The 25,151-nt window shown below is 40.1% G+C and overlaps 1 protein-coding gene across 1 annotated transcript; it reads right to left on the reverse strand.

Annotated features, from left to right (window-relative positions):
• Positions 1–812: 812 nt before the first annotated feature.
• GSPT1 (G1 to S phase transition 1) lies at positions 813–24,557 on the reverse strand. Its single transcript, XM_071444189.1, has 15 exons — positions 24,086–24,557; positions 13,266–13,313; positions 12,854–12,895; positions 11,896–12,123; positions 10,838–10,871; positions 10,289–10,366; positions 8,923–9,103; positions 8,401–8,555; positions 7,268–7,408; positions 6,441–6,534; positions 5,938–6,018; positions 5,190–5,363; positions 4,668–4,757; positions 4,161–4,329; positions 813–3,460 (listed from the first exon to the last, which is right to left on the reverse strand). The coding sequence occupies exons 1-15, from the start codon at positions 24,384–24,386 to the stop codon at positions 3,408–3,410; spliced, it is 1,869 nt and encodes a 622-aa protein (XP_071300290.1). The 5' UTR covers positions 24,387–24,557; the 3' UTR covers positions 813–3,407.
• Positions 24,558–25,151: the final 594 nt, after the last annotated feature.

The following is a 25,151-nucleotide window of genomic DNA, read 5'->3' on the forward strand; positions in this document are numbered from 1 at the left end:
GACCAGCAAATATCCCCATGGATAAATCTCCTTCAAACAGCTATTTTTGTTACACTATTACACCATCATCAATAGCTGCTGCTCAGGAATACAATTTACTGCCAGAGTAAGTGTTTCAGGAACTGGTGTCACCATGTTTGTGGATCAGTTCCTGACTGTCTGCTAAGATGACCAAGGTAGCTGGAATGGCTTCATGTTCACAGTTGATGGCAATGTTACTCAACTGATCACGGCACCCATTCCTCCAGCTACTGTTTTTACTTCCTGGAGCTTGCAGAAACAAGGAATTATTTTCCTGTTGCCAAATAATTAGTACTGCTGCACATTCAGATTTTTTTTGCATTTAGTATTTGTTACATATACCAAGGTCTTTAGTTCAAGGACATACAAGGTCTTAACTTCTAGAATAACTACTTATGTTTTCATAAGTTACATCATGGCTAAGCACTCAAGCCATATCTACACTGCACACTTTGGCCAACAGTCAGAGAGAAAGGTGTGATCCACATCAGTACCACACTGCAAATGCCATTATACTGAGGGGAAAAACTCCAAACTCTCCTTTCTGCAGAGGTACACTCAAGAGTTTTGCTGGTATGAATTAAAGCTACACCATGGGAACACCCTGCCAGTACCCCATGCAAGCCCAGTTACCCTGGCAGTGCTCCTAGGGGTGCTGTATCTTCAATCCAACTTTTATTTCCTCTTTTTTTCCCCTCCATCCTTTCAACTGTTGTGGTTGCACAGCTCCTTTGTTTTTGTATCATCTTCAAAGCAGCATATCACATTTTCACAAAAGGAAATATTCAAAATGGTAATTTAAAAAAGTTTATTACATCAGTGAATCAGCAAATAGTGTTTATTTCCAACAAAGCCACATTATCTTTTTGTCTTCTTTCATCTAGATTTAGCTGTATTTAATAGTAGCAAAAATGGGACTATAAAATGTAGAATGGAGATGAAATGAAAAAGTTGAGATGTAATCTGAGGACTACTCAAATACAGTGTAATTCCAGCTCTTCTCCCCAAAATGCAGCCAATTTTTGTACATTTATGCCTTACATTTTCATATATTTGCTATAGAATGCAAATATTTTATACCCAAATAAAAACCTCCTACAGGATAGGAATATCTTTAATTGCATAATGTGGATTCTGTTAATGAATTTATAATCATACAACCTCTCAGTTTACAGACCAGGTGACATTAACTGGAATTATGGAAATGGTAATCAAATGTACTAGATGGGATGAATAATGGAAATACTGACTTTCTATCTACTGATACTCCAACCCACCAGGTGATTATTCAGTTTAATATTAAATACTCAGTCCAGCCTCAAAATAATGAAGTTTTAAAATCCCACGTTAAGTTTCCTCAACAGTGGAAAACTGATGCTGGAGCATCATGTAGTTTTCAGATACACTTCAATGCCTTAAGAAAAAAGTTTTAAAGGACCTAGCAATTTAGGAATTTAACTGTAAGTATTCTCCAATAATGGTCACTGCAAATTTCAAATCCATGAGCTTACTTCAAGTCAGTTGGCTATCTGGAAATCTTGTCAGTCCAGAATATGAACAAGACAGTAAGTTTCCCTGGCTTTTAATTTCTTCATTAGTTTAAGATCCAAGGAACTGTGGGTTTTGTTCACTTGGTAGAAACAATAAAAAAAAAAAAAAGTTACTTTTTAAACCCTGATTTACCAAAAAAATAAAACCCAGAGATTTGCAGACATAATAAAATTTATTTAAATTCCATGCATTACGGTAGCTACAAGTGTAGTCATATGAAACTGAAGGACAATAACTTCTTCTGTCCATACAATGTAGCTGTAAGTGAAATGAATGGGAGTTCCACAGTTACAAAGAAACAAACAAAACAAAAAAAAAATCCCAAAAAAGGTAAATCTGTTTCAGTTTTGAGTTTCAATTCAGATACAGTCACTAGACTGTAAATCTTTGGGGGAGAAGAGGGGCTCACCGATTTTACAGCTGAGAATGTTTAGTTTAAGATATTCTGAAGAAGCTCAGAAGATACCTTTTAATAATTACTACTAATACTCTGGAAAATGAAAAAAATCCCTTAGCCTTCATCCTAATTGTTAGAATCAGGACAGCAATTGCAGACAGTCCATTTTCAAAGTGCAGCTAAATAGGGTTTTATTATGCAGCTCCTTCAAGTTGTACTGAGTAAGCTTCACTTTGAACCAGTTTTGCTTTAATTTCTCAAGAAAAACTTGACTGGTCCTCATAAGCTTACATTGCTTTTTGATATGCAAAAATTTACAGACTGTGCTTGATTCTGACCCTCCCATATTTCGGTATGTGCAAACTCTTAGGGATTTAAATAGTCGTTCTCCCTCTCAGTTCAGACTGATCTTTAAAACAGCAAGGATTATCCAGCTCTCTAAATTAAAGACAGGGTGAACTGAGTAATTTATGTAACTGGCACTTTTTAATTGGCCCAGTTCTCCCACAAAATGTAGCTCTTATAAATACTAATAGGCACTATTGCCACAGATTCTCCTATTTTTGCAAGTTTCGCTGATTTACTGGTTGTTAGCATTTTCTGCAGTTAAGAATTTAATAATGCTGAATTTGTATAAAGACACAATATGTAGTTCTAGCCTTCAAAATTGACTTCCTGTGTCTAGTAATGATGTTAGGTCAACCTAAATTTGCTGAAGATATTAACAAATGTAAAGCTAATGAAGGTGCCACATTTGCATGAATGTTTTTTAATTTTCAGAATGCATTGAAGAAAGGGAAGGGGCAAACCTAATTATTTTAATACAAACTTGGTTGAGTGCCCAATTGCCTCATTTAAAACTGTGTGTGTGGGGAGGCTGAGGAGTTTAGAAAAGTCCAAGTAACCAAATATCTGGGTTACTGGGAAGTTAAAAAGCTAATGCAACTGCGTTACATCCGGATAAAAAACATTATTGAAAAGCAATTCCAATACCGAAAAAGATTTCAAATTGAATAGTTTATTAACATGGTAGTCATCTTTGTAACATGTGCACACACACTCGCACACTCTGAATGATCTGCCTGGAAAAAAGAGGTCTTAATAGAGATGCTGGGGGAAATTAAACATTAAAAATCCTTTAGATTTTCATAATTATAGGCAATTATGTCCACATCACTTACAAAGCTATTGCCGAATCTTTCCAAGGAAGCAGAATTTGGGAGAAAAAAAAAATTGTTTTTGGGAAAATTCAACAGTGGCATAGCAGAGCTCTCAATATGAGAAAGCTGACATAATGTGGACCTTTGCTGTGAAATTTGTCTTTGCAAAATATGGGGAGAAGTTTATCAATGGGCAGAAAATAAGACGGCGGTGTGAAGTAGGCTTTTGCTGAGTCGATTTTCCTCACAGTATTGTGCGGGGTCATTGAGAAAAACGCTTAGTCCTTCTCTGGAACCAGTTTCAGAACTTTTCCAATTGCAATGGTCTTACCTAAACCAAGGAGACAAACAGCAGAGTTATATTTACTGTGAAAGGAATGCAGACATCTCCAAGAACATGAAAACCTGCCCCAAAATACAGGCTCTTAAGTATTAGAAATCACAGAGAATAAATTATTATGTTGTAGCATCAGTGTATTTTAAAAGCACAATAAAAATTTAGAAGTAGTAAGCCTGCTATTCAGACAGCAGAGAACACAAAGTGGATTGTGGAGAGCCTGCTTCTACACTCATCTCAGGAGGAAGCAAGGCAGAATCACTACCAGAGCTGTTTACTATTCTTCAAATACTTTATTTTAAACATATCCCACAAATCTGTGAGTTTTACCAGGGTGTGCATGTGAAAGCCTAACATACAACCCCCCTCATATTTTTCAACTTTAAAAAGTGAAACTGTGGTAGTCACATTGTAGGTGGACATTTCAGGACACATTAAAAAAGCACTGCTGGTTATTTTTCAAATCCAGTCTTTTGTTTCACAATGCATATTTCTGTACATTACTCAAATAAAACTCTCTCTGTTACTAGCAAGGACTCTGCACAATGACAACAATTTGCTTAGATTAACTTTTCCATTGTTACCCAGAGAGTGATTTCCCCTAGATAACAGCATTTTAATACCTCACTGCCTGTGGCTCTGAGTCCAAGCAAGCTTTGGCAGCAGTCAGTACCTGCTGCTGAAGCAGCCTTACCCTCATCCCTTAAGGTGAAGCGACCCATCTGAGGGAAATCTTTGAATGTCTCAAGGCAGATCGTTCCTGCTGTCCTTAAACGGGCAATGCAGACTTGATCTTGTTTCACAAAACGGGGCCGTGTCTTACTTTTTTCTCCTGTTTTTTTGTCTACCAAGCAGATTAAGGCCTGGGTAAGAAAAAAAATTATAGCTGTAAGTGCTAAAATAAGGGTTACTTTTCTGTTTTTTACAAACAGAATCGGTCTAAGAAAGAATATACTTACAAACAAATACATGAAAAAGTTTGCATGGTTTATTCAGTCACGACATACACCACTTTGCAGAAGGCTTATGCCAACAGGAACACTTACAGCCACTTTTTGTTTGTGTTAGGGCACAACCAAAAATTCCATTCAAGGCTGGAGCTTTGTTGCTTTAGCTCCTCTAGAGATGTATGACTGACACAACCCTTCATCCCAACAACTGGATTGTTTATATTCACATCACAACTTAAAATGACACTTACTGTTATCTCAACTTCTTCAATACAGGTGTGGATGTGCAGCACTGCATTATAACCTGGGCAGATAATGGATTTGTGCTCAATTATCACTATCTGTAAAACAATTCAAAATAAAAAAGTGCATTTTTCCTGATTTCAATTATAAAAGAACAGAGAATAATCAATACAGAAGTATATTAAAAAGTCTATTGAACAATATACACATAAATTTTTATCAGAGCCAAATTTTTAACTTTCATATTATAAAGTAGAAAACTGAAGAACTAGCCTCATGAGGTCTTGCTTTCACCATTTTAAGTATCTAAAACTTCACTGAGAAGTTACATTCAAAACAACTTATATTTTAAAACCTCTAATTAATGATGTCAGTGTTAAGTATATATGTTATTGCCCATTTAGAGATATGGCAGTGAATAAGAAATCTGAACTGAAACTTCAAACTACTGAAGTTTTAGATTTGGCAAAACAAAAAATATTTCCATGTTTTTTACCCCTCTATACAGCAATTAAAAGTTGTTATTCTACCTGGGCATCAAATGTGCGTCCAGAATGACAAAGGTTGTTGAGATCACAGAGAATAAATCCTGGAAGGATCTCTTCCTCTTCAATTCCCTTCAGTCTGATCTTTAGATTTTCACCTGGGGCTACTGAGTCAGTTTCTACATCATCAGAAAGAATTCCAAGAACTTCCACATTGTGCTTAAAGAAAACAAAAACATAGTTTTTCATTGTGAATATTTTAGTCAGGTACAAAATGATTGTAATATAACAGTATTTCAATAAATAATTCTATTACAGTTTAGGTTAATTATATTTGGTTCTGTCAAGCTTCAGAACATTTAAAAAATTGAATGATGAATTACTAATAACTAAATTTTTTAAAAGAAGATTATTCTTTTTCAAGTTTTTTTTTTGTCCTGTTTCCCTTTGGGGGAAAGAAAAAAAAAAGGAAAGAGGGAAAGAAAGAAGAAACTCTTGAGCAACATTAACCCACAGCAGGTAAAAGTGGCCAACAAACATGAAATAAAATCCAGTTGAAGTGTGATAATTTGTAGTCCAGCAATGAGTTTACTAAGGCAGGAGAATCCAAGTTCTGCTAAGGAGCTACACAACACCCCCTGTGCCCAGAAACATCACCCATGTAAAATGGGAGAGCTTAGTTGTGCTCAACAGGGCAACAGAACAGTTTCTGATTTAAAGTAATCAGTATCTTTAAGAACAAAGCTCTTTTTTTATGGTAGTAAATTTTTAAAATATCTAAACCTTCCCATACCTTGTTTGGCATCATCACAAGCTGTTGTCCTTTGCAAATAGAGCCTGACTCCAGCTTCCCAAGGACCACAGTGCCCATGTCCTTCACAAAGAGAAATCATTACATAGCAACTGAAAACATTTTCCTGAAGAGTCCTCTATTTATGATTTACCTCTGAGTTTGATTACTCAGCTCTGTGAATATCTAGCACTGCTAGATATTATTAGTAATATCTAGATATATATATATAATATATCTAGATATATATATATAATATAATAATAATTAGATATTATTATTAGTAGTAGTAGTATTTTGGAAATCGTTGTCATGAAAGACTACAGATTTTAGGAGTTTCATATAATGCCTAAATTATTTACTTCCCTTCCCTCCTCTATTCTACAGTTGGAAATGTAACATTAGCAAAGAAAAAAGATACCCTCTAAAAGTACAGGAAATAGTCCATTTACTGCTATCTGAAAACAGCCTCTTGATACTTCCTATATTATTATTTTAATCTGTACCTTATATTTATCCACAATTGGCAGCCTGATTGGTCCATCAACTGAACGGTTGAAGTTTGGCAAATTATCCAGGTATGGAATAAATGGTAATCCACTAAAAAAGCAGAAGGCATTGTTTCAATTTCATGAGCACCCTTCCATTTAAAAAAATTATTCAAAATGGATAAATGCAGTCCAACAAAAACAATCATATTCATCTTATCATTTAGAAAAATGACCTCTAAGATAGCTAAATTTATTATAACATCCCAGCAGCAGTCCACTTTACTTCAACCAACATAATAATACTCAGGAAATGCATGTTTTTAAGTTACATTACAGGCTTATTTTACACAAATTAGTTATTCCTTTGAAACTCATGACAGATGTGTAATATATTTCAGAAATACAAAACCATAAGCTAGGTTTAAATGTGATTTCCATTAATTCTTTTTAAAGTACACTGAACAATATTGAAAAACTTGACATCCACTGAGAGGCATGGCTTGTCCCTAATTAAAATACAACTTCAAGCAAAGTGCTCACATCAAACAATTACTCATTGCAGCAACGTCAGCTGCAGCATCACTGGCAAATTCCAGTGCTTGTGAGGCACTGAACTCACACAGCCAAACACTGCTAATATTTTACTGATAATCTTCTGCAGCTTCCAGTGCTTTTCACTGGCACCTTGCATGGCTGTGTTCTTGTTGCCCTGGCTGTACTTCCTCAAGCACTTTGGCACACAACTACAACAAACCACGCTCTGCTACCTCCCAGCTTCACTGAAGCATTTACTTTTATTGAAATATAGCAAATATTCAAGTTGCTCAATTTAAGATACATACATATACCAAGGACAGAATTCTGACTGTTCTTTAAGGTTTGCTCCAGTCAGTCCTGAGCAGGGCATGAAATGAATGTCCTTTTTGGGATTGAAGCCAACTTTCTTCAAAAATGGCACCAGTTTCTCTTTACATTCCTCATATCTATTAAAATGACAAGCAGATCAAGGTAAATTCCACTTATTCCAGCATAACATAATCCTGTGCTTTAAAAAACACGCAGACATTTCAGTTCCATCAGTTAAGTTACTGTGTGAGCAGCAAGCAAGCCTAGTTAAGGTCTGGAGGCCTATCTGCATCTTCTCCCCAGCCTTCCAGCACAGCTCAGTATTGTGTGTTCCCCTATTCCCCCTCATTCCTCTGCCCCATAAAGCATCATCAGTGCTCTGCCCACGCTGCAGTGACAGGGCTGGGGAGCAGCAGCACCAGCTGCAACTGCTTAAAGCAAGAGATCCAGGCCAGGACAGACCAGGACAGACCACAGACACCTCCTGAGGTCAGGCTCCAGGCTGGCACTGCAGTGCTGCCTCAGTCTCCTACAACTAGGTTTAATCTATTTATTTCTCTCACACTGCCTCCTCTCAGTTTGGGGTGAATTCAGTAATGTCAGAAGGCTGGGGCAGGACCAAGACAGAGAATGGGGTGTGCCTTTGTCTCTTAGTGAAGCAGGTTGACATTCCAAGGTTGCACAGGCCCTCATGGCTTCCCACTAAACTTTCACAATTCTGGGCAGAACACACAGCAGCTTCTCTGAAAACTCTGGCAAACTCACAGGTAGAACACACAGCAGGTTCTCCCACAACTCTGGCAAACTCAAACAAACCCTTCCTTTTTTAGACTCAGTATAAAGTTTCCAAGTCAGTAATTAAACTAGAATGCATGGGGGTTTGTTAGATGTGTCTGCATGGATCCAAGCAGTTGATAGAGAATGTTGGAGTGCAGAGCTTCCAGCTTAATTGAGAAGCACTGTCCTGGGCACTGAGCTTCTGGTTTTCCTGCCAGTTCTATAACCCCTGCCTTTAGTCCACCACTCAACCATCCTTTCAGCAAAAATGGGATACAAAAATTACTTTACCTAGGAATTATTCTATTGGAGTATCTGTCAGTGAAGATTAGTTTTTTAATATTAAACTCACCTTTCATTACTCCAGTTTACAGTTGGATCATCCATTTTATTAATAAGAACTATTAAATGCTTTACACCTGCTGTTTTTGCTAACATGGCATGTTCTCTTGTTTGTCCACCTTTCTCAAATCCAGTTTCAAACTCTCCTTTTCTTGCAGAAATAACCTAATTAAAGATACATACTTTAATAAAGGTTCTACAATTCTCTCAACAGAACAATCAATAATACTGCCTTATTCAAAAAACTGGGTAGTCAGACCTAGTAAAAGCTTCCAAAATGCACTGGTATATTCTCAGTATTACCCATTAGTTTCTGCATTGACATGTAAAAAATTCACATGACACCTGTGAACAGCTTTAAGAAGCTGTTAAATTACTCCAAAACTCACTCATCTCAGTAAATGTAACATTTGAAAATTCTGCCTGCTGAAAGTAACTAAAAGAATAAAGAAGTAAACAAAACAAAACAAACAAACCCCAGAAACTTAATTCCATAGCACATGCAAAATAAAAGTATCAGATTTCTCCTTACCAGCACAGCAAGATCAGCTTGAGAAGCCCCACCAATCATATTTGGAACAAAGCTCTTGTGTCCAGGAGCATCTAAAATAGTGAAGTGTTTCTTCTCCGTTTCAAAATAGGCACGACCCACTTCTACTGTTTTACCTTTGTCTCGTTCTTCTTGGTTTGTGTCTAAGGCCCAAGAAAGGTACCTAAAAAATTCCAACCCAAACACTCTATTGTTGTATCAATTTTTATTACATTTATATAGAATTTGTTAGTCATAAGGGACATTTTCTCTTACTTATTTTAACCACCTCAGCATTGCTAAATGTAAAGTCACTACTGGTCTTGGAAATACTGAACTGACTGGTTTGTGTGTACAATGAGCTGCAGAGCCCACTGCCAGCTCTCCTTCACACAACTATAAGGATTCTAACAATTCTAATAAACATGTTTCATTTTCTAAGTTCTTCAGCTGTGATCTAACCTCATATAATTTAAACTTTGCCTCAGTCTCAGAAACACCTCAGGATCAAATACAAAACAATTTTTCCTTCTCAGCATAATTAACTAAAACATTAGTTCTGACTTGCACTCTCAATATCATTATTGAGAATTATAATTACTAGTTCTCATTTATTTGCACATATTAAGCAGAAGTTGGCTATGAAATAGACACTATCTTTATTCACAATATCTTCAATCAATTTTCATTATACAGACTCTTGTCCCCTCCTAATAATTTTTCCCACTGGCCAACAACAAGTTAGCTTTCAGTTAGGTAAACTGAAATTTAAAAAAAAAAGCTACTTAGATCCTTCTGGTTTTGTGAAAACTGGTGACTATAAAGAAAAAAAATGCTCTTACTAATGATAAAAAGTGGTAACAACTCAATTGAACTGGTTTAACACAGTAATGGTTTCTGCCATTAACAGCAGCCTGTAGCCATCCTTAGCTTTTGTTTTGTAGTGACTGGGGGGTGTCTGAGGAGATGCTGCTTGGACAACAGTTGCTTGGTGAAAAAACCATGTCACCCTTTCTATTCCCCTTCACACAGGATTCAGTGAGTTCAGGTCAATGCCCATCCCCTGAGGATGCTCTACCCTAAGGAAGTCTTTAACTGCTCTTTTTCCAGAGCCCTCTGAACCCCTTTTATCCTCCAGCCAAAAGGAGAAAGCTTTCAAAAGGAAAATCCATTTTGCAGTTGTTTGAAGCAGAAATGAGGCTGCTACATGTGCTGTATACACTCACTGCCCCCAACAAAACCCAACCCAAACAAGAGGCCACAAAAAATCCACCCCGGACAAGAGCACCATCGTCTCTGGGACAGAGACTAAAACCAGTTTCAGTGCAGTAAAGGGCAAAGGGTGCTGCTATCTTCATGAAGTTCATACCATGTTTCTCTGTTTTTTTCTTTAGCTTCTCTTTCATATTTTTCAAGTGTTCTTTTGTCAACCATTCCTGTCAAATACCTAAGGAGAGGGAAAATAAAAGTGCAATTTTAGAGAAAGCAGAAAGGTATTTCCAAATAGTTACTTATACAATCCCCACAGATTATTATGATTGGGAAATGAAGATACTAATTTTTTTTTAATCTTCACAGAAAGGACAAAGTTTAACCAATGGTATAAAGCTGTTTCAAATTTCATTTTAAAATACAAAGAGAAACAGCCATGCTCTAAGAAAGTGTTTAATTTTAAAAATTTGATCATTTTTGCTTTTGCATAGTTGCTTCTATTAAGTGAAAATCCTATAGCAATAACATTAATGTGCTGGAATTAAAAAATTCCAAAGACAGTAAGTACCTCAATTGACAGGGACAGAAACATTGTTATAAAAGTATTAACATATGCTGATTAAAGCCATAAAGAAAATATTACTCATTTTAATTGATGTTTTTTAATTCACAAGAACAAGAAATCTAAAAATTTAAGTTTCCTTACATTATTTGTCCTCCAATAGTTGACTTGCCAGCATCTAAAATAAAATTAATTCAAGTCATCAACAATGTAAAATTCTAGAAACAGCAGACCATTATGAACTAAGTAATCTAGTTATTTCCAAAGGATTCATTTTTTGAACCACAATCTAAGTTTTTGGAAGCATCTTTCACTTTCCCTTGTTCCTATTATAATTTGCTGTCAATTACATTACACCAAATTTTGAACATGCTGTTTTCATATATATAAATTCAGCATTATCCATAACAAAACCCCCTCACCAAGCAGTGATCCAGCTAAAGCCAGGGTCAAGAGTGGGAAGCTCTTCCAAAACCCCTTTCCCTGCTTCCTTGATCCCTGTCCCTAATGACCTGTGTGGGCTGGTCTTCAATATTGGGCTGTACCTCTGCCCACAGCCCCTTTACTTCATGTGACTCTATTCTGAATTTACCCAAGGACTCAATTACAGTACCTTTAAGGTGGTAAATAACTACAGAAATGAAAAGACAGAATTTACTTATAACTTGTGATTCAGTAATTCTGCTCTACTTCTGACACCACCCAAGTTTTTATGAAGCTTGTTGAAACTATTAAATGAAAATATTTTGCTATAAATGCTTCTTTTGACCATGAATTATGTTAATATATTGCTGTAACACTACTAATTTGAATATTCAGAATAATATTTTTTAATCTAATAGCAAGAACCCTAAAATAAGTAGAAAAGAAGCACCATTTTCTGATTTTGTTCTTCAGGTCATAAATACAGATATATCACTTGAGCACTCAACAGGAGCAGCTGCTTGAGAAATCATGAACACAGGCACTGATGTGTCTAAGACAACACACTCTACTCCTGGCCCTCTACCCCTGACAGACCTTTAAATGTTTCCTTTTCCAGAGCAGCTTCATTAGAATGAATGCTCCTGTGAGCCTCAAGACATGAATACAAGGAGCAGCATTAATTTCTAATCCTCTGAGTTAGAGGTAATGAACACACAACAGACACATCCAAGTACTTGGATCCACGGATTCTTACACTTCCCCTCCTCAGAACTCACCTACGTGTCCGATGAACACTACATTTACGTGCTCTTTTTTAGGAGCACCTGGAGGTGCTACAACAGATTTCGGTTTTGGTATTTCCTCCTCCTCTTCCATCATTTCCTGAGCGCTCTCCTCAGAAGGCCCCGCATCCCCTGCAGGACCCCCTCCTAGCTCTGCTTCACTGGGCTCTTCTTTGTGGTCCCATGACTCTTCTGGGGACATTTCTGTCTCTCCATTTTCCACTAAAAATGAACCAATTAGATATATTCAAATAGATAAAGAAATTAAAAAGAATTACAAGGGGAAAAGCCCCTGCCCCAAAGGCACCATCACAAAGCTACCAGGTCTGTTAACATTTTCCTATAGAAAAGGGACAACTGCTGCTTGTTTCTGAAATGATTTAGACCAGGAGCTTTCAAGCTAGCTTGTGTGCTGACATAAGAAATCTAGGGTATAGAAACTTCTGTTTTAACAAGGCAACAATTTTACAAAGAAAAAGCAAATCTGAAGATCCACTCAGACCAGCACAGTAGTCTGAATCCACAGACACACACTACCATATGTTTAGAAAGCAAAGGAGAGGGATTATAGTTTAAGTTCACTCATAAGCCTTATAAAAACAATAAGAAAGATACAATTTCTATGTTCTGATTGTTCACATTGCTGACCATTTTAAAGTTTTTTGCTAATCACCATTCCACACATGTTAATGGGGCTATTTGGTAATATGAAATTATTTTTTAATAAAGCACTCATCATTTTACAGTGTCCAAGCAATCCAGCTGCAGCTCTCAATGCACACTAGTGTTCCATTACCTCTTTCCTCACCCAAGTATAAAGATACAACAAAGTACACTAAGGACTATTTGTAAGTGTAAAGGCTCTACTATTTTGTTTGCAGTGATTCAGCAAAAGCACTGCAGTAGTACATGGTAGTACTATCATAGTAAAAAGGAACAATTCTCATCTTACCAACAGATTCTGAAATTTCCATGTTAACAGCAGCATTTGAACCTAGAAGGAAAAAAAAGGGGGGGGAAATGAATCATTAGACATATACTTAGCATGACAGTAATCAAGAACAAAGAAAAAAGAGTGACTAAATGAATAAAAGGATAGTTCAGATGTTTTGGCACTTGCCAAAGCTTTTTAATATACAGGTTCATTTCAAAAATTCTGCTTCATACTAATTTTATGATCTTCCATAAGCCACTTTATGAGCCTTTCCCCAATTGCCCATGAAACTGTAAATAAATACAGATAATCACATTGCCTTACAAAAGTGGTATGAGGATAATGAAGATTGGAAAAGGTTCATAGAGATTTAAAAGAGATTATTTGCAATAATTTTTTAAAAAATCATGGAATGAAGAAAAATGACTACCTTCACAAGAGGCTGTCTGCTCCTCTGGAGAAGGCTCTACAGGTGCACCTGCAGAGAAAAAAAGTTTATCTTTTAAAGTACAATGATGTTACCAATTTCCAAACTTTGCCATAAAAGACCATCTCCCAATTTTATTGCAAGAATTGTACGGAAAGAATAATGACTCCCCTCCCTGCCAAGTGGTACTAAACACAGCCTCTAAGCACAAGTACTGCTAAGAACACTGTCTAGACATGGTGAAAATAATATACCACTTCTAAAAACAAGCCATTTCTCCACCTGAATGGAAAGATGCACTTAAAGCAAGCAATTTTCTATACACAGTATTTTACTTGCCCATCCTCTTTGAGCATGCTGGCTGTTGGTAAGTGTTAGTGTCTAACTGGTGTTCAAAAATAGCCAAGCAGTTTCATTGTATCCAAAGACACAATGTGGTGTCACAACTGCAGGGAAAGGGTCTTACAGCCATGTCTACACTGCTCTTATGTCTCATTTCTGTTAAATGTTGAATAGGAAACAGAAACAAGCTACTAAAATTCTTAACATCTTCTGTAGTTATTAAGGTCAAGAGATGATAAATTCATTCAGATGTCTGGTAAGTTTGCCAGTCCTCTCAAACACCAGAGCACAGTCCCATTACATGGAGGCAATCCCACTGGCCATGTCATCTACCAAAGCCACAAGTATGGCTTTGTGGATAAATTCCTCAACCCTCTCATACACTAAACCATGCCACTACATTTTATGCTGAGGTGTAACAATTATTAAACCCACTAGAAGTGATACATTGCAATTAACACACCACTCAATGTTTTGGGATGTTATTTCACATGATCAAGGGGCCTTCTATAACTATACCTAAAACCTTAACCTACGTAGTTTTCTCTTGTTCTAAGTTGAACTTATACCAAGAGAACATAATGCTTTGAAACAAGTTCTCTTGTTTTTCAACCACATACAAAATTCATAGCCTCTGTTTAGCTGTACTCCAGCTCTCCTTCAACTGAATTCTGAACCCAGATCTTAGAGCATCACTTGCTCTATACGCATGATGGGACCTAAAGATGAAACAAATCCCCTCAAAAGAACAAAGGCACCCAGAGAAGGACCTGCTTCTAAGCCTCTTTGCTTTCGCACTGTTTGCGTATTTGCTGCAGACTCCTCTAAAGTGGAGCAGCGCCTGGAGAGCTGGCAGGGGGCCAGAGGACAGGGCTTTGCAGGCAGGGTGAATGTGGGTCACAGCACAACAGCCAGTGGCCAGCAGCAAACCAGGGAGGGGGCACAGCAATGCCCAAACGGAAGCACTGCCTGCAGCCCTGCCTTGGGTCACACATGAGCAGCAATGCCCAAATGGAAGCACTGCCTGCACCCCTGCCTTGGGTCACACATGAGCAGCAATGCCCAAGTGAAAGCACTGCCTGCACTCCTGCCTTGGATCACACAAGAGCAGCAATGCCCAAACGGAAGCACTGCCTGCACCCCTGCCTTGGGTCACACATGAGCAGCAATGCCCAAGTGAAAGCACTGCCTGCACTCCTGCCTTGGGTCACACATGAGCAGCAATGCCCAAGTGAAAGCACTGCCTGCACCCCTGCCTTGGGTCACACATGAGCAGCAATGCCCAAGTGAAAGCACTGCCTGCAGCCCTGCCTTGGGTCACACATGAGCAGCAATGCTCAAGTGAAAGCACTGCCTGCACCCCTGCCTTGGGTCACACATGAGCAGCAATGCCCAAATGGAAGCACTGCCTGCACCCCTGCCTTGGGTCACACATGAGCAGCAATGCCCAAGTGAAAGCACTGCCTGCACCCCTGCCTTGGATCACACATGAGCAGCAATGCCCAAGTGAAAGCACTGCCTGCACCCCTGCCTTGGGTCACACGTGAGCAGCAATGCCCAAATGGAAGCACTGCCTGCACCCCTGCCTTGGGTCACACATGAGCAGCAATGCCCAAATGGAAGCACTGCCTGCACCCCTGCCTTGGATCACACATGAGCAGCAATGCCCAAATGGAAGCACTGCCTGCACCCCTGCCTTGGATCACACATGAGCAGCAATGCCCAAATAGAAGCACTGCCTGCAGCCCTGCCTTGGGTCACACATGAGCAGCAATGCCCAAATGGAAGCCCTGCCTGCAGCCCTGCCTTGGGTCACACATGAGCAGCAATGCCCAAATGGAAGCCCTGCCTGCAGCCCTGCCTTGGATCACACATGAGCAGCAATGCCCAAATGGAAGCACTGCCTGCAGCCCTGCCTTGGATCACACATGAGCAGCAATGCCCAAATGGAAGCACTGCCTGCAGCCCTGCCTTGGATCACACATGAACTACACTCCCAAAACCAAACCAACCAGGCTTGAAGAGAATGAATTCATACAGTCAGTAAAAGCATAAGAATAGAATACCCTAGATCTTTTTAAAGAAATGATCTATCACTCCCCTTTGGCTGCTGGAAAAGACTCCAAGCAGCCCATTTTTGAGTGTGGTAAGCAGGTGGCACAAAATCCAGGTATGAACCTAAAGCCTCCATTTAGTAGCACATCAAAGATTGTTGGCTATTTCACACATACTGTGGTTGGGATGCATAAATATTTTAATTACAAGATCATTTCAACAAGCTTTTGATTTCACTCCAGAAGTTTGTCTGTAATGAAAAATGTATCAAATGGCAATATTAATGCACTTGCCTTGGAACAGACGTTCTACGAGTGGTTGGAGAGCTAGTTAATTTCTGAGAAATATACTGTCAGTCAAAACCATTCATATAAACTCAGGTTTTACTTTCTGGTCTGCAATACAGCAGGTATGCAGACAGGAAAAAAGTTTCTTCACAACTAACAGAAGAAGAATAAAAGAAGAAGAAGAAGAAGAATAAAAATTTCCTCTGTAAATTTTGTACAGGCCTAGCACACAAGAGTCAGTAAGACAGTTTGTGCATGGATGCTAAAGAGCAGCAGTGCCACACAACCAGGGGGGAACAGACAGTCAGCTACAACCACAGCCTTTTATTAAACTCTGGGCACTTTGGTACACAAGTGGCAGACATCCTTTGGAAGAAGACACTGAATTGTATCAAACATATACTGTTTCTTCAAAGCAGAAAGAAACATAAACCACTCACTAAAAAATTATTGTTAAGAAACCAAATAAATAAAGAAACTTAATTTCAAAACTAACATGCTCTAAGTGACAAAAAAACTCACTCTCCACAGTAACTGTTTACTTCTGATAAACAATTTCAGGTAATGTCAGGTTATTTCAGACAAAGGCTCAGATTTACCATACTCCATGTGGAAGTGAACAGATTGCCTGAAAAGTGCCTTAAGACCATCATCTGAAAAGAAGGATGCAATCCTACTGCTTCCCTAGAGCACAGGGCTGGTGCATTTTGGTCTGCCACCTCTTCTCATCTGTGAAGATCATCCAGACAGGAATCTTTCATAGAGAGGGACTCAAAACGTCCTTTGTAGCAAATCTGATTTTAAAGTCAGGACATGCCTTAAGTGATGCCAATTTTAAAATGCCTCAAATGACTGGATTTATGCATGACAAGCAGCTTGAGGATTTTACACCTAGCCATCTCCATCTCTCCTTCAAGCCCTAAGTCAAGAACTGCTGTTGCAATCTTATCCATGGTATTACATGGACTGAGTGGCTTAGCTTTAGTCCTGCTCAACATCAGAGCCTTAGGACATTTTTTGGAATATCTCTGTTGTCAATGCCAAGGGCAAAAATGGATACAGATGCTGCATTTATCTACTGGTGCTATCAGACAATGACATTATGTAATTCAGAGTCTTGTCTAAAAAAGGTAATTGTGGGGATTTTTTAAATGCAAAATTCACTGGAAGAGTATGTGCACTACCAATACAGAGTCCAAAACTGCACAACTTGTAAAACCCAGTGACTGATCTCTTTAAAACAGATCTCATGTCCCAAAGAATCCACTCTGCCTACTTCATTCACACAGTATTCTACTACTGATAAGTTTGTAGCATATCACATCAAGTTTTGTACTTGTTTGCATTTCTGTTGTACAATAACCAAAGCTGCACAAGGACAACAAATTTGAAGTTATCATCCAACCTCTGAAAATATTGTTTTAAAAGACTATAAGCTAGGAACTTTGCAGCACTAACATATTAGAATGCTTGTAGATAAACAATAGAAAATTGCTCTTTAAATTTCTATTAGAATGTAGCAAGTTTTTCATACCTAGAACAGGTACAGCTGGTAAGAATCAATATTAGAACAGTGGTTAAAACACAGCATTAAAGTCAAACTCAGTTGCTAAGCAGTAGTGACAACCTCCATCTTTACACAAACCTCAGTGTTTACCAGATGCCCAGAAAAAGCTGATAAAGGTCTCCACACAAGTAAGAACTGCCCAGTGGTTGACTGGTAATTCCTGAACATCAGTTACCTGAAGCACAATGCAAATGAATTCACAGAATTGATGAGAGGCATAAATTTGGCACAATACACAGCAGCACTCAGCTCCCAGCCTGCTCTGCTGCTGGAGTGATAAGAACCCAGACAGGACTGGAACCTGACAACTGGGATAGACTACAGAGTTAGAGAAACTCTGCACCACACAGCAGAGAGATTAAAAAAAAAAAGTAAAAAATTTAAAAAGACAAATTCAGCCTGAAATAAACATCTTATCTACAAAACTTAGATGCCTGTAGAGTGAATTTGTTACTGCTTCTCTAATACAGGCATCAAGTTCCTTCACAGGAATTCCTGAAGAGTGAAGAAACACATGACACCCACCTTAGGATTCCCATCACCTTTTTGAATGTGTAATTCCAATACCTGAGTTCAGCACATCTTTACACAATAGTCATACAGTCTCACCAGTTTTCATGCATTACATAACAGATGTTTGCCCCCCTTTTTTTAAATGAAAGCATAAAGGGAATTACAGCAGAGTAAAAAAATAAAAGTCCGCATCAAACACACACAGCGTGAAAAGCAGAACAAAAAAAGCCCCAAGAGATTCTTAGATAACAAAAACACACAAAAATTATGTCAAGCACAAATACAGCTAAACAAAGTGCTTTATACTCAATACTTAAAATTGTACAGAAAGAAAAGGTTTTCAGGAGTTCACTGTAAGGCAGTTGTTTTGAAAGTTAAACCCAAAATTAACTTATTCTCTCTGCTCTGCTCTATAGCCTATGCCCCAGCTTCACCACTGGACACACCAGTTTTTAAAATGCACCAATGCAAAAGCAGCTTTAATAGTTTAACCTGATTCTGTAAAATTCACAAAAAATAATTAGCACTTGCTTCATATTCATAGGCTTTTATTACGTGTTAGCTTAGTAAAAGACCCACCTTCTTCCTTCCCCAGTGAGGACACACCTTAAGCTTATCTTATCTAAACTTGACATGCTCCTTAACAACTAAGTTTAAAAAAGCTTATGGGGATTTTCAGGGAATATAGTGAAGTCCTCTTCTGCTTAAGGCCAAGTATTTGTGCTCAGCTGATAACTTGATTTTTAAGACAGATAATCAGGAAACCAAGCTCAGTATTTCAACAGTTCAGGATTCCACTCTGACAAAAATCTCTCATAACTCGGTATCTTTGACTCATATATTTAGTATTGCATCTCCTGCCCTAAACTAACTTTTGTAATGAATACAATCACTGTCATTTTCCCACAGACCTCTTCAAAACATAGTCATTAATTTAATGGATTAAATTATGACTGCTTTATTCCTTCATAATAAAAAACACAAAATAAAACCATCTTTCTATCTTGGCTTCATACAATCAGCTGCTTCTTTTCCTTGCATATCTGTCAGCACAAAACAGGAGAAAAATGCCAAAATTCCTTAAGTGGAACTGTAAAACCAGATTATAAATAGAATTCAAGAATTATCCCAATTTATTTTTGTGTTCATTTTGATAGAGCAATCAAGTTTTAAGATAACACCATGCTTTCAAACACATTCAAGCAGTAGCCCAAAGCAGAGTGCCACACACACATGGCCAGCAGGCTGCCTTAGCCCCCAGGACAGCCCCTGCAGTGCACAGCTGACCCCAGGGGTTTGTGTGTCTTTTACTGGAGTCATGCAAGGCCACGAGGGTGATGAATTATTCTAACAGGAGCAACACAATCCTGGCCACCTTCCTGGGGACACTTTAGGTGTAGACAAAGGACATCTGTGTAGCACATTGGCACCCTGAGTGCACCACACAGGTATGGTCTATCTGATCACCCAGCAGTGCCAAGACATCCAGCCTTTCTCTGCACCCAGTTTCACAAGTGGCTGCACAGCTCACCTGTCTAGAGAAGCTGATACAAAGACTGCTCTAGATAGACAAGTGACAACTCAAACCAAGATTTTCAGATAAGAATTTATCCCATATACTGGCACTGACAATACAACCCCGATTTGCTGCCATTGAGCAGTTCCAGTTTGCAGTTCTGAAGCATTAACAGTAACACTACCAGCACTGCTGAGGAGATCATCAGCACAGGGCTGTTCCAAGGCTGACATGAAAAACCATGTAGCCCTTAAACATAACAGCTTCTTGAACTGTGGGCTACTGTCTTAGACAAGCCTTTCTCAGCAAGTTCATATGCAAAGTGAAGTTCTTGAGGACTGAGACGTTGAAGAGTCTTACAGTGTAAAATGAGATACCAGGCTTTGGAGAACACAGTGGTACAGATAACTCATCCTGCTCTGCAAACTACAGGTTTCAGAACTGAAGTAGATGATACTGAAACTCCACCTCTTGTGTCTGACTGACATATGGATGTCCCAGCTGCTACAAGGTCAGAAAAAATGAGGGCAGGGAAAAGCAGGAAGAAAAATGTTATATCCATTTATTCACAGCACTTGAAGGCTGAGGATGTCCAGCTGCTTGAATTCAACTGCTTCAGGAGTGACTACTGCAGGCAAGTGAGGATATTTAGGGAGTGAAGCAAACAGGGGCACTGAATCTTAAGCCAGATGTTTGCTTGGCTCAGAACTGTAGGGGCAAGTTGTTTAAACTGGAGTCATTAGCAAAGATCTTCAGAAATTAATTTGAAGTGGTCAAGAGAACTACCAAACTAAACAGTAGCCCTAATACCACCAAAAGGATAAATGCTTTCCTTACACCCACTGCTGCATGTCACACTTTTTATTCTTATTGCTTTCATACTAAGGATGCTTTTTTCTCTTGCTACTACCACTGCATACTTCAAATCAGTGAACAATTCAGGTTGGAAATATCCCAGGAGTTAGCTAGTTTAGTCTCCTGCTCCAAGCAGAGTCAACAGTGAATACTTAAAAATTATTTCTGAAAAGAAGAACTAACACAAAATACCATAAAGACCATACAAGGAAGCTGTGATAAATTTTACCAAGAATCCTGTGAGTATTCAAGAACTACTATTCAAAACTGAACCACAAAAATGCAGATTGATGCTGCATTTTCAAAAACATTTTGATTCTCTCATACCCAATTAAAAAAAAATAGAAATCTTATTAATCAGATGTTGGTGTTAGCTATTCCCTCTGAACCATGCCTTGATATAGAAACAGAGAAAAAATGTAATTTTCTGCTACATACATCTACAAAATCAATGAAACATAGTACAGAAAGAAGTCATAGAAACTAAAGAGTGAAGTTGCAAGGCACAGGTGTGACTAGGAACGTTTAGAGGCCCTAACACAATCCACTGTCATTTCATTATCACACATGGCCTTAATTGAGTTTAGTTTGCTAGTCCAGCAACTGCCAGAGTCTCCCCAGAAGTACAAAGTGTCTGTGACACCCTCCCAGCTCACCTGGCACAGAACTGTGCTGCAGCCATGGCTGTCACAGACAGAAAACCAAAGTCTTATTTCACATTTCCAACAGAATTCAGCAAAGAGAGATTTTCTACAAATGAGTTTGACTTGGACACAATTTGATAAATGTAAATCCTCATAGCTACAACCTTTAGAACATACTGGTTTTAGTATATTCCTTAGGTTCAAAAATGTAAATAGTATGCTTTTCCCATATAATCAAATGATAGTTTCAGAATTATTTTGGAATTAAATTAACGGGGAGCATAAGTTATATGGGTGGTAAAATCAGTCAGCTTTCTTCCTAATATACAATTTCCAATCAAAAGAAAGCACGTGTAAACCAGTTTGAAACCAAGCTTTAGGAATGCAGGTCTCAGGAGTTTCCCAGTTTTAGAAAGTTAACATCTTATTCCATAAATGACTTCTGAGAGTGCTCCTTCTGTGCTCTAAACATAAATGACAGGAATTTTATTCAAATTACTAGAAACATTAAGTTAGTGTACATGAAAGGAAACACTCTTACACACTGCAGCCACACAATGGAATCAGTCCTGTGGAATTTTTATATGCCACGCTGCTACTACACATTTATCCTGATCTCTAATGGCCTCTGAATTACTAAGGAATTATGACTTGAGCAAAACCTCACCAAGAGAAAGTTCCAAGAAGAAAAGCACTACTAGAACTTAACTTTAGGCCACTGAAATTCCTCAAGTGACACCCAACTTTTTAGATTTCTTAAGGTTTAGATGTATCAAGACTAATTTAGGTTCTTCCCTACTACAAACTACGTAATGAAGAATGAGTGTCACAGAGCACCTCATTCCCTACGGGAACAAAAGCAAACTGGGCTGCTGCAAAGTAACCTATTCAGCACCACTGTCTAATCACATGTTGTTCTGACTTCTTTCCAGAGCAAGCTCCACCTAGTTCTTCCAGCCAGGAAAGTAGTTGTCACCTTATACAAACATCTGCAAGGAGAAGATGTCAATTATCTTCTGCAACCAAGCAAGCAGACCTGGAGCAGTACCTAGCAAGTACAGTATTCAAGTTAAGAAAGAAATAGAATTTTTTAACTTAAGGTTTTTTTCTGCCTAATCTTAGGGATATTGAAGCTACTCTAGAGAAACTGAAAATCCTGAACCTTCAAGAAGATATAGCAATCAAGGTAAATTCAAGCCAGGTGGATTCTAGCACTATGTAGGAAATGTAACTCAGCAACAAAGACACAAAGCAAAGCTATCCTGATCACTTCAGATCATCAGACAGTTTTCAAGCCATCCCTAATTTCTGGAAAGAAGAAGCTCATCACAGGTTGTAGAAGTAGCAAAAGAGTGGAGAAAAGGAAAGTGAAGAAAAAATTAGTAGGTGAGGAGATGTAGTTTGAATTCCGAAAAAAAAAAATTAACTATAGAACACCTTAGATGAAACCTTAAAAAAGCAGCCAGGAAAAAAAAAAATCAAAATTATTCTAATAATATTCAAAACACTAAAAAAAAAAATCTTTCAGTATTGATTACATAGCTAAAAGCCCCAAACTTTTGATTCAGATTGCAGTATCTGAAAAATACAGGAATGGATTTTGAAGATAAATCAAAGGTGCACCACGTGTGCCCCAAGGTACCCAGTCTACCTCTAATCTGTGAGCTTTAACAGATACCTTTATTCTAAATGGAATTCAAGAGCCTGCCCATGGCTTCTCTGAAGTTTACATTAATGCACTTAGACACTACTTGCCTGCACAGTAAATGAGCTACAACTTCTGCTAAAAATCAGGAGTGCTGAACAGCTGTAGAGAACATACAATCTAACATAAGGAACAGGTTAATATTCTCTTAGAAAAATATTAAAGTGTCATATTTTAGTTGTTAACAACTATTAACTTTAGATACTAGGGAGATCAAGACCAATTAATATATTAAGGAAAAACACAATAAATAATAAGCCACAACCAACAGGAAATCAAGCCAACATAATGTAACAACTAGTGTCTTTAGTGAAATTAAATTACTAGATAAATACCTGAAACACTAGCTTGTTTCATATTATACCAATAGGGATACCGAAAATTATAAGAAAAATTAGGAATATTTCAAACTCCTTAGCTGCAGGAGTGACATTAAAATACTAACACAAAGTTAAGCAGCATGTCCAATGTTTGGAAGAACCTTCAGTTTGGAGCTGAAAATGAAAAAGTAGGTCTCCTTTAATTTCCCATATGCAAAGTAAATCTAGTATAAACATTGGTTGCGCACACAAAGATCCTTTGAAATTAAAAGCAGGGTAAATTTCAGGTTATTCCATTAGCTGAGGCCAGCTGGACAAAACTCCCTTCCCTACTAATCCTTTATCGGCATTATGTTAAGAAAAAAAATAAATTACTTGATATAATCTTCAAAAAGACATTTAAGATACATCTGAGGCCCTGGTGGCTGAAGAAGTGCTTTTCTCCCCAGCAACACTAAATTTATAACCTCCAAAATCTTCAACAACTCCTAGAGTGTTACATGTTATATATTATATATATGACATATATTATATTGATTTTATGTATTATAGAAAGAGCAGAGCTATGTGGTTTTGTCCCATCATGGGTGACCCTTTGCGAGCAAAGGTCCCCGCGAAACGCACACGGGACCCGCAGGGAGCCAGAGCCTCCGGTTCCTGCTGCTCCTCGGGCACAGCCCCGCGGCCTCCCCCCGCCGGGCCCCCCCGACCCCGGGGCTGCCTCGGGGCCGGAGCGGCTCCCCCGCGGTGCTGCCGCCGCCCCCTGCCCAGCCCCTGTCCGCTGCCCCGGCCGTGCTCCTCCCGCCCGGGGACCCTCCTGCGGCCGGACCCCGCTCCCGCGCCCCGGACCCCGCGCCGCCCCCCGGCCCAGCCCGGCCCGGCTCCTCGCCCGCCCCGCGTGGCCCTTTCCCGGCCGCCGCGGGCCCGGCACCCCCGCCCCGCTCGCCCCGCGCCCTCCCAACATGGCCCCCATCCCTCCCTGCCTCCCTCGCCCTCCGCGGTGCCGGCCCCGCGGTTACCGAGCGGCGGCGGCGGCGGGAGGCCGGGCGGGGGCGAGGGCGGCGGCAGGCCGGGCGCCGGGCCGCTCCGCAGGAAGGACGGCACGAACTCGGCGGCGTGGACGTTGGGCACGAAGGGCTTGGCGTTGACGTTCAGCTGCCGGCTGAAGGCCGCCCCGAGCAGCTCCTGCTGCGCCTCGGCCTCCGCGGCCGGCGGGGCGCAGCCCGGGCCGGCGCCGCTGCCCGGCTCGATGTCCGCCTGATCCCAGCAGTCGGGAGCCGAGTCGCTGCTGCTCCCGCTGCCGCTCCCGTTCGCCTCCATTTTGTGGCGGCCCCACAAGGCTCCGCGGCCCCGAAGCGTCTCCCGGGTGAGGGGGGAGCCGGCGGCGGCACCGACTCAGCACTCGCTCCGCGGATTCCGCGTGTGCTCCGCCGCCCCGACGCGAGCGCAGTGTGGCCTCTCGGGCCGCCGTACCCCCTCCCGGCAGCCTCTCCTACCGCCATCGTAGTAGTTTTTATCTCCCCCGGCCCTCCTCCTGCCGCACGTCCGAGGCTCGGCGCAAGAACTACAATACCCGTCATACCACGCGCGCGCACCCGCGCCCCGCCTCCTGAGGACAGACGGGAAATGGAGTTGCCTGCGTTACTTGCGCGCTCAGGAACTGCAACTCCCGGCGGCCCCCGCGCGCGCCGTGCGTCCCTGCCGGCTCCGCCCCCTTTTCCAAGGGGATGCGGAACGCGGAGTTGGCGCCTCAGGCGGGACCGGAACCGCCCGGGTCAGCGCCCAGCGGTGCCAGAACACACCGAACCCCTCCTGGGGAGCTGAGGTGCACGGGGACAGGACAGGCGGGACAGGAACCGCCCGAGTCAGCTCCCATCGCTTCCCACCGAACCCGTCCCGGAGAGCAGAGGCGGCTGCAGAGCTCCTGGGGAAACTGGGGGAGCACACGGCCTCCCTCGGGATGCAAGAGGAACGCTGCTGTACCTGTCCAGCCAAACATGTACAGGATGTAGGGAAAGTTCCAATTTTGGTCATTCTATAGGACACTTTGACTTGATTGTTGTCATGTAAAAAACCCATCCAGTT

This window comes from Agelaius tricolor, unplaced genomic scaffold (genome assembly GCF_023055355.1).
Source record: "Agelaius tricolor isolate 1412-34295 unplaced genomic scaffold, bAgeTri1.0.p SCAF_19, whole genome shotgun sequence".
NCBI classification, from domain to species: Eukaryota; Metazoa; Chordata; class Aves; order Passeriformes; family Icteridae; genus Agelaius; species Agelaius tricolor.

What these genes read in the sequence shown, in the direction of transcription:
- GSPT1 (XM_071444189.1), bottom strand. Translation starts at nt 24,386, where the DNA reads ATGGAGGCGAACGGGAGCGGCAGCGGGAGCAGCAGCGACTCGGCTCCC. An exon ending in TTGAAGAAGTTGAGATAACA is followed by an intron (nt 4,330 to 4,667) that starts GTAAGTGTCATT and finishes TTTCTTACCCAG; the next exon opens with GCCTTAATCTGCTTGGTAGA. An exon ending in CTTCACCTTAAGGGATGAGG is followed by an intron (nt 3,461 to 4,160) that starts GTAAGGCTGCTT and finishes TCCTTGGTTTAG; the next exon opens with GTAAGACCATTGCAATTGGA.